General features: G+C 38.4%; 1 protein-coding gene across 2 annotated transcripts in view; it reads left to right on the top strand.

Annotated features, from left to right (window-relative positions):
* Window positions 1-1,385: 1,385 nt before the first annotated feature.
* The window catches only part of ETFDH (electron-transferring-flavoprotein dehydrogenase), a 16,498-nt gene continuing 8,121 nt past the window's right edge, over window positions 1,386-9,762 (top strand). The window contains exons 1-8 of one of the 2 annotated variants that reach the window (XM_009870631.1): window positions 1,386-1,416; window positions 1,937-2,083; window positions 2,904-3,133; window positions 4,055-4,136; window positions 4,408-4,526; window positions 4,851-4,928; window positions 7,039-7,185; window positions 8,968-9,108. In XM_009870631.1, the coding sequence (XP_009868933.1) occupies window positions 2,912-3,133; window positions 4,055-4,136; window positions 4,408-4,526; window positions 4,851-4,928; window positions 7,039-7,185; window positions 8,968-9,108 (789 nt within the window). In that variant the 5' untranslated portion in view covers window positions 1,386-1,416; window positions 1,937-2,083; window positions 2,904-2,911. The remainder of the gene's footprint in view (window positions 1,417-1,936; window positions 2,084-2,903; window positions 3,134-4,054; window positions 4,137-4,407; window positions 4,527-4,850; window positions 4,929-7,038; window positions 7,186-8,967; window positions 9,109-9,762) is intronic. The other variant, XM_009870632.1, reaches the window with a different exon arrangement.

The following is a 9,762-nucleotide window of genomic DNA, read 5'->3' on the forward strand; positions in this document are numbered from 1 at the left end:
GATGGAGCTTCCACAGCTTCTCTGGGCAACCCGTGCCAGAGTTGCACCACCCTCACAGAGAAGAATTTCTTCTTTAACCCTCTTCAAGTTTGAAACCGGTACCTCTCATCCTGTCCCTGCACTCCCTGATGAAGACTCTCTTCCCTTCTTTCCTGTAGTCCCCTTCCAGTACTGAAAGGCTGCTCTAAGGTCTCCAGGCTTAGCAGCCTCAACTCTCTCAGGCTGTCCTCACAAGGGAGGTGCTCCAGCCCTCTGGTCATCTTCATGGCCTCCTCTGGACTTGCTCCAACAGCTACGCGCCCTTCTTGTGTTGAAGGCCCCAGAGTTTTCTTTGTCTCTATCGTAGTGCTTAAAAATATAAATTTTTCAGAGTGATAACCTGTTTCAAAGGATAAAATAAAGCAATTGAATGCATTCCCTGAGCGATGAAATAGTTGTAGAGGCAACATCCTGACAGCGGTTACTGAAGAGCTGCAGAAGAGTGTTTGCACCACGTTATGGAGCCCATAGGCTCTCAGTATCCCGGTTCACTCACTGGGGAGAATCACTCTGGGGGTTTGGACCTGCCTTTGTGATTACCAGGTGTATTCTGAGCTCAGTTTCACTTCTTTTGCGTGTTTGAAATAATTGTCGTTTTTAAACTAATAATTCATAGTGCTGTTGGTTCTGCTCAGAGAAGAATACCTCGAAAATTAAGTTAGGTGTCAGGTTTATATATATATGTATATGCATATGTCTAATTGTAGTTGTTAACACACTTGTTCTCAGATCTTGCCTGGTTGCAGAGAAAGAGTGATTAAGAGTCATGACATGGCATAATAGTGGCTTTTATTCTGTGTTGCTAAGTACAAAATTGCTGTTAAGAAACTAACAATCATAATGTTTATTAACTTGTATATACGAGATCAGTCACTGACTGTCACTGGGCAGTGGAGGATGTTTATGCTGGCCTTGCCAGTCAGTATTCTCAACAAAACATTTTAGTCATAGGATGTTGGCGGTTTTACTTATGTAGATTTGCAGATATAGTCTACCTTAAATATGATAATCTCCTTCTTCACTCCTGAAATTAGAGAAAAGGAATCCTTAAAGGAAGGAAAAATACTTGTAAGGGTGCAAAAGTTCACCAACTTTTAACTGTAACTAGTTTTGGTGCTTATCATATTAGTGTTCTACGTACACATCACACAGATCTTCATAATTTTTTTGTGAAAGAGGGAATCTAGAACAAGAATGTGACATCTTAGAGCCCTCCTGAACATTTAATATTTTGGCAATTTTAAACTTTTGTTTGGTTGATTTGCTTAAAAAGAAACTCTAATTTGTTCTTGCAACAGTTAATGTATCTGCAGAAAAGTAAGAATAAACTGTATCTGCTGCTGCTGCTAGCTTTGGCTAAAGTATCCTTGTGTTTGTGCCTGAGCTTTTATTGTAGACCTTGAGATGTACTTTGGATGAGCTGTCTGCAATCAGTGGCCCGAACTATGTGTCTCACCATGTGTTGAGATGTCAGAAGGGATGAACTGGCACGTCCTCTGTGCAGTTGTTCGGTCACTTTTAACAAAGTCTGAAATAAATCTTTAGAAGTTCAGAAAGTAGGAACTTAAAATATGTTTCACCTGTGCACACATGTCATCCTATATCAGCTGTCAGAAATAGTTGGCCAGTATATAGAGTACTGTTATGTGGAGAATGCTTAAAGGGAAGCTCTCTTCTTTTTTCATTTTTTTTAAAATATTTTTTCCTGATATAAAATTGTACAGTGTATTGCTAACTCAAAAATTTAATAAATCTGTATTTATGGTTCCTCATCTTCACATGATCTTGTATCCTTTGCAAGGAAGAGCTGTCACATTTGTTCTGCCAGTTGTGTCTCTGAAAAGTCAAAAAAAATGGAAAATGACTGATTTGACGAAATTGTTTCTTGTTTTTGCAGCACGTCAGTGTTTTCGTGCTCTAAAGCTGATAAAGAGAGACTGCCTTCCATCACTGCATATTGCAAGATGTGCTTCTACTGCCTCTGTGCCTCGCATAACTACGCATTATACAATTCATCCTCGGGACAAAGACAAACGATGGGAAGGTTAGCCAAAAAAATTTATTCTTTAAAAGCGTTATTATTATTGTTGTTGTTGTTGTTATTATTACTCAGTTTTGAGTACAGTATTGAAATGTTTTGCTGTGCTTTTTTTTCTTTTTTTTTTTCTGAAATTCTCTACTATTAAACACAATGCTAATATTCCAAATTAAATTTTCTGGTTGTTATTTCACAATCAATGTCTTCAGTGCTACAAAATGGGATCAGATTAAACTGGATCCTAGATATTAAGATATGGAAACATGTTTAGTGACTATGACAAGATTTAATTCTGTCAAGTATTTATCTGTCGGATTTTTTCAGTTTCTGAGAAAAAAAGTTTGATATATATTTCTGGGTATCTCAGTCTCTACATTCAGCAATTTTAGTGGCTTTAATTAGAGAAAAAGCATTGATTAGTGTAAAATAAAATCTTATGTTCTGACTGAGGGTCTTTCCTCATTCTCCCTCACCTAAATTTTCACTGAGGGTCTTTAATACAGCTAGCCAACTGGGCTGTTGAATTTTAACATTCTAAAATGATACTTACTTATGGTGCATAGAGACTGAGTCAATGTTTTTGTGGTATTTTATCTTACAACTTAAAAAGAGCAAATTTTGCATTGGATGCTAATGTCCTTCTGCATTCTTAAAAGTACTGAAATGAGGATTCTGTTGAATATTTGGCCTCCTTTTATGCAAAGTAATACTTTTGGGAAACCCAATAGCCAGTGTCACAGGGCAGGGTTTAGTGAGAATGAAGCTGAGGGAAACTGGAGATTGAGTTATGTTACTGTCTTTTTTTTTTTTTTTCTTTCTATTAAAGGGGTAAACATGGAAAGGTTTGCGGAGGAAGCTGATGTTGTCATTGTGGGAGCGGGCCCCGCGGGTCTCTCTGCAGCTATTCGACTCAAACAGTTAGCCGCGGAGCACAGCAAAGAAATACGTGTTTGTCTGGTGGAAAAGGCTTCTCAAATTGGTGCACATACGCTGTCTGGTGCTTGTCTTGAGCCAAGGGCCTTAGAAGAACTCTTTCCAGACTGGAAGGAGTTGGGGGTATGTATGAGCACATAAATACTGAAATTAATCACTAGCTTGTAATGAGCTTCACGTTCTGGAATGACTTAGGCCTTTGGTACTATTGGTGCTTAGTACCATTGTAAAATATGTAGATCTAGGAAAAAAGAAACAAAAAACTTTGCTAGGTTTTTTTCAGTCTGTATTCTCTAGTTTGACAATGTTAAAGTTTTATGTTCACACAGATGTACTGTGGCCTTTGCTCTTTTATGTAGTAGCCTTACTGCATGTACGCGGTACGTCTGCGGCATCCTGGGGTGCGTGATGCTTTCTGCCTTTGTGCAGAATCCAGCCCCGCAAGCAAGCAGAAGGGTGTCCCATTCTTGGCAATGGCAGACTTCTTGCTTCTGTGCAGTAGTTCTTAATAATCTCAGGGAATGGCGCAGAGCACACTGATTTTTTTGTGCAGACATAGTGGTGTAACAGAGGCATGTTATGCTTTTAGGAGAGAGGATAGGGGAAAATGAGCTGCCATCTCTGCTGAAACAGCCACCTGACTTGCAGCCAGCCACCTGCTGTCACCTGGGAGCTGCAAGAGGTGGGCTGTCAACTGGTTGTTTTGTCTTACTGGTATAAATATGCAAGCTGAGCTGCCTTCCTTAGAAAGGTCTGGAATACTGATGTAGCACTGGCCTGTGTACAAACTAGAGAAGTGATTTGCAAGGGCCTGTTCAATTTTTTTATGTCAGTAGTTAATGTTGATTCTTGCCTGATGACTGGCTCATAAAGTACTTTATCTTCTCTTTTGTGATACCTTCCTACAGAAGTGCTTTATTATACCTTTACTTGACTGGCAATTTGATTGTTTACTTATGTTTTATTTTATTTTTTGTTGGTTTTGTTAGATTGGCTAGAAAAACATAATTCTCAGTACTGTTTCTATTTTCTTTTTTTGTATAGGCTCCACTTAATACTCCTGTAACTGAAGACAAGTTTGGAATTTTAACAGAGAAATCTAGAATTCCAGTGCCAATTCTTCCAGGTAAAGTTTAGTGAGGTGGTAGAGAGCCATCTTTCTCTGTTTGTTGTTTGACTTGTCCAGGAATCAAACAATTTTGATTCAGTGTAGTACAGCAAGTGTATGCAGAATGTAATAGCTTACAGTGCTAGAGTCTATGTACCTGATGGCTGTGGTAACGCATGATGTTACTGTCAAGATAGCAGTTGCAGAAGAAGATAGGACATCTGATGTCTACAACTGCTGTTATTTTGCTTGGTGTTCTACTGTTTACGTGTGTGTGTCTTTTTCCTAGGACTTCCAATGGTTAATCATGGAAATTACATAGTTCGTCTGGGCCACTTTGTGAGTTGGCTAGGCCAACAGGCAGAAGCTTTGGGTGTTGAGGTGTATCCAGGCTACGCAGCAGCTGAGGTAATGTTGACATCAGTGTGTACATGAAAAGCATCTTTGGAACCTCTTTTGTTCCACTTCCAATTATTTGTACATTCATAACATTCCTCGTAACAGACCTTTATTGTGAAAACTCTGTTTCAGCGTCTAAATTCCCTGGCCCAGAAAAGTATCATAACAGTATGTTGATAACAAAAAGGTCATAACAGTATGTTACTAAATACGTAGTCTTCAAGTTTGACTGTTAAAGACATGTTGCTTTGAAGTTCTGTGTCAGAACTTTTTATGAATGGCCTGAATTGACAGATCATTACAATGTTTTTGTTTGTTTAAATATTTCCAAAGGTTCTTTTTCATGAAGATGGTAGCGTGAAAGGGATAGCAACTAATGATGTAGGCATTCAGAAGGATGGAGCACCTAAAGTAAGTAGCTATGTCTTCCCTCTCTGTGTATGAAATGGATTGATTACAGGTGAGAGTTCTGGTCTTGGAACATTGTAAATTTCTTGTGAGATTAGTAGAAAAAACCTTCACTGAATGGTGGTTTGTTTGGGGGTGTCTTGAAGGAAGTGTTGTAAGGGTGTTTTGACATATGTGAAATCAGGAAACGGAGGAAAGAATTCCAGGAACGCCTGGAAAGAGGTGCAAAGGTAAAATAGGATGCTATTGTCCAGCTGGTAACTAGCAACATGTGAGAGCTGATGTGTTTTCTTTGATATTTACAGCTGCAGTCACATTTGTTGACAGTCTGTCTACCTTGTGGAGCAAGGTACACACTGAATCTTTATACCTTTTGCTGGTTGGTCACATTTATGTATCCAGAAGGTGACTCCCTGCCCTAAGTGTCGGACTTTGATTTTTAGTGGAATTGAGAACCTGCAGTAAGCGTACTGTTTCCCCATGCAATACATGGGGAGAATTTGTCACCTGAAAATATCTTGGAGCAACACAGAATTATTTGGCTACAGAAATTATGGGTAGAATTTTTTTTTCTTGATATTTACTTTCTTTTATAAGGTTTCTTACTAGTTACATAGAGAGTTTAGGTTTCTTTTCCCCTTTATTCTGGAAGAATGTGCCTGTTAACTCCTTTAATGTACATAATTAGCATGCCGCTACTGCAGCTCCTTGAGTATTCCAAAGTGTTTTAGGTGTCAGTTAAGTCAGCTGATACCTCTGCCACTGTATAAAGGTTCAGGAAAATAGATGTAGTTTCTCTAACCTTCAAGGCAAGAATATCTTTGATGTGTTTATACAGAGCCTAATCAAATAGACTGTGGTTAATGAATAGAGTTTCGCCTTGCAGTCAGCACGGGTCAGACAAAAATGCCAATGGTAAAAATGTGTAGTAAAAAGTTACATGTTCATTCTTGTGTAGGTGCTGGAGAAGTACGTTAACTGTGAAATGCAACTTTGTCACATTACTGCTATGTTTCACATTCATCAACTTCTGATACTTACAATGTGGAATTGTAGTTAACTTTATGTAATTTTATATAAACCTGCTTCGAATTAGACAGTGTATATTTTTAATCTTTAAGTCAAGTAGTAATTAATTTTCAAGCTGAGACTCAGAAATTCATAAGAATACACAAAACAATCAGCAAAATCTTGTAACTCTTTAAAAGTAATTCCCAGTTAAAGGGAACATTTTAGTTTGCTAATCTTTTTCAGAGATTTCCAACCAGTAAGTTACAAGCAGATTGCACTTGAGACACAATTCAAAACCAAAGCAATATGCTTCTTCGGGATCTGTGCTGGCTGACTTTGAGAGGGTTTTATTGGGTGATGCTGAATGTCTTCATCCAAAGCTGTTTTCATGATGGGTTTCAACATTAAACTTTCTGACTCAAATCAAACTTTGGTCTTTTCAAAAAGTTTGCAACTTTTCCCTGCCAGTTTATGTACATTTAGGATCTTGCATCCTTACATTGCAAATACAATGTATTAATACTCCATCCAGTGCACTCCCATATGCAGATGGCATGTTCATGCAAAAGCATGCCGTTATCTTACTCTCAGTCTCATTGCTGGAATTTTTGATAAGAGTTTTATTATAATGGTACTTAATGTTAGTTTAATTTTACTGTAAGTTTTAACATGGAAGTTTGGTACAATATTTCAGTAACTTTATTCTGAGGTAGTATGTTCTTTCGGTGGCAAATTTTTCCTGATCTGGTGTTTTTTTCTAGCCTCTGTCATGTGTGGGGACACATGTGTTGTTTTATTGTAATGTAAGTTGGTGAGCAAAAATTGAAGTGTGAAGTTACAGGTTAAGATTCTGTGTTCTTTCAGCACTGTATGAATGAGCACTTGTGATTTAAGTGTCCTCTGACCTGGAAGAGATTTTCTTTTTCAGTAGAGTGATTTACTATAGATGGTGATTTACTGTAGTAGACTAGAGCCATAGCTTGCAATGGTTTGTAGGTCCTGGGCAGTGCCACAGTAAAGTCACTTTATTGTCCTCCAGTTTCTTGCCACGAGTGTGCCATGGCACAGACCTAACTGCTGATGAAGTGCTTGCCTTTTGCAGGCTACCTTTGAAAGAGGCCTGGAACTCCATGCTAAAGTCACAGTCTTTGCTGAAGGTTGCCATGGACATCTAGCCAAACAGCTGTACAAAAAATACAACCTAAGGGAGAAATGTCAACCCCAGAGCTATGGCATTGGATTGAAAGAGGTATCACCTGCGTAATTTTAACAATTATGAAAAATACTGTGAAGCTATAAGGTAGTTTCTGTTTACTTACAAGCTAATTTATGTAAGATATTAGAATGGTAGATTCTGAGTTTTAGACTTCAGAATCTTTGCTATCCTGAAGTTGATCAGATGCTCCCTGAACGTCATGACTGTTTCTTTTCAGCTGATTCTTCTGTCTGTTATAGCTAGAGGTACCTATGAATCTACTCTGTTAATGTCTTTTGATTTCAAATTCTGTTCATTTTTGAAATCTGTTTATAGTACTTTTACTAAAGGAGAGAGGGATTCATGCTGCCTAATTTTAAGGGTTAGAACCTGAGGAGGAGAGGAAAGGCTGTCTACGGGGCTTTCTGTGTATTAAATAGAGAGAAGATTTAAAAAAGAGCCGTTCCAGGTGATAAGTGATTGTCTCTGAAACACATTCTGGATGAGTTGGGTTTTTTCTCCCCCCAAAAAAATCCATTCACTGCGCTTATAAAATCGGGGTAGGGACCAAGTTTTGTTTTGGTTTTTTTTTTTTAATATTTTATACTTGGGAAATATCACTCATGAAGAAGACCTGTATTATATAGAAAATGTTTGGAGTTTGACTATAACCTATTATTTAATTACTTTAAGCATGTGCTTCCTGCTGCAAAACACTTGTTAAATAATTAGCTTATACTTCGGTAGAAAGTAACCACTTTGTAACTGAAACTGTCAGACATTTACAATTTCCGATACCTAAGTTGTCATTAAAGCAGGATTTTGCAGTAGGCTTCCTTTGCTTCCAGGTGAGATTGTGCCTGCTTTAGCAAATACAATCCAACAGGAGTGGATCTGCGAAGTGAAATAGTTGGTGCAGCTGACCTGACATCAATACTGTGCACGTTTTGGGTTTATTTTTACTTTGGACAAACTTTGACCTAGTCCCACAGACTGAGTGCCCTTTCATGACTGGAATGCTTTAGATGAGCTGCTGGAGCCTGTCTTACAGCTTAGTTTCACGTGAAAGGAAGCCAGTTCGTGCCTTCTATGGCTGTGAACCAAAGCCCAGCAAATGGGAGGAGTTGGGAGTCCCACTCAAAAATGGGCTCCCTAATCTAAACTGGAACATGAGTGTAGCTGTGCCCTCCATGCTTGAGCTGATCTAACGATGCTCAGCTGCCCTTCTCTTACTAGACTGCACCTGACACATAACTCCATGGTGAAGAGACATTTTGTGGAAAAAGTAGAAAATTCGCTCACTAGTGGGAACATGAAGATACTCCTGTGAATTCAGCATGGGTCAGATGAGCACTGGAGATGTTTTAGTAGAGAGCAGGAAGAGGACAACCTGTTTTGGCAGCAAATCTTTAGATCAATTCAGAAATATTAAGCCTGTCCTTGAAAATCTTGTGAGGAAATTGCAGTGATTCATGTGAAAAAATAATGTTTTTAAAGAAAAAAGTAATTGTAAGCATTGCAGTCCTTAGCAGAAGTATCTATCAAAGTCGCTAACATCAAGGATTTTGTGTTTGAATGAAAATTTTCAATATAGTACTGGAGTCTCAGTCACATTTTCTGATGAGCAGTATTTCAAGAGAGAGAAGTATTAGGAAATTCTTAAATGCTAATCCACAGAACTAAGTACCTGGCATTTTGGTGTATGAATTTATGCATTGGTCATAGCAATAAATTAATTTCCTTCTACGTTTAATTGTGTGTTTATCTTTTACTATATTATTGAAAGGCCATTACTTTGCAATACAAAGTAATTTTTTTTTGTCATCTTCATTTCAGTTATGGACTATTGAGGAAAAGAAATGGAAACCAGGAAGAGTAGAACATACTGTAGGCTGGCCTTTAGACAGACATACATATGGAGGATCCTTTCTTTATCATTTAAACGAGGGTGAACCCTTAGTTGCTCTTGGATTTGTGGTAAGTGGAGTTGTTCCTTTCACACTAGTTTTGTTTTGTGTTTATTTTTATGCAGTTTCTTTTCTGTTTTAATGTGAAGTTGAAAACACAAGAGTAGCAACAGACTGAATTTAGTACTTTCTCAATCTGAAATTCAGTTACAGCTGTATTAGGGAAGGTTACTTTGGCGTATAAATCTGTCTTTAATGCAATGTCTTTAAGAACGAAGTGGAAAATGTAGAAGTAATTTTTTTTGCAAACCGAACAAATTTTGGCAATGCCATAACCAGATGATTAATAACAAATGTGCTCACAAAATCTTTGCAAGTTAGGAAATGTCTAAATCACGTACACTGTGTACAATTCCATTTCCACATTTGTATGTCAGCCTTGGGCGCACCTCCACTTGATGAGAGAAGCCTATAAAGTGGAAACACTGCGATTCCGCAAGCAGCATCCCTTCCGTTTCTGAGCAAACCATTTTGCTCTTTTGTTCTTCACCCCTGTTTGCCTTGCCCTCTTCAGCAGCTGTCTTTCTGAATGGGGCAGGCAGCTGCTTCCTTCTTACTGCTGCTTCATCAGAAGCATTTTGATCACTGGATACCCAGTCTTGTGTCACTCCGCCAGCCGGTGACACAGGCAGCAACGGGAGGGAAAGTTTGTCTAGGGACCGTA

The sequence above is a fragment of the Apaloderma vittatum genome, unplaced genomic scaffold, assembly GCF_000703405.1.
Source record: "Apaloderma vittatum isolate BGI_N311 unplaced genomic scaffold, ASM70340v1 scaffold35575, whole genome shotgun sequence".
In the NCBI taxonomy this organism is placed as follows: Eukaryota; Metazoa; Chordata; class Aves; order Trogoniformes; family Trogonidae; genus Apaloderma; species Apaloderma vittatum.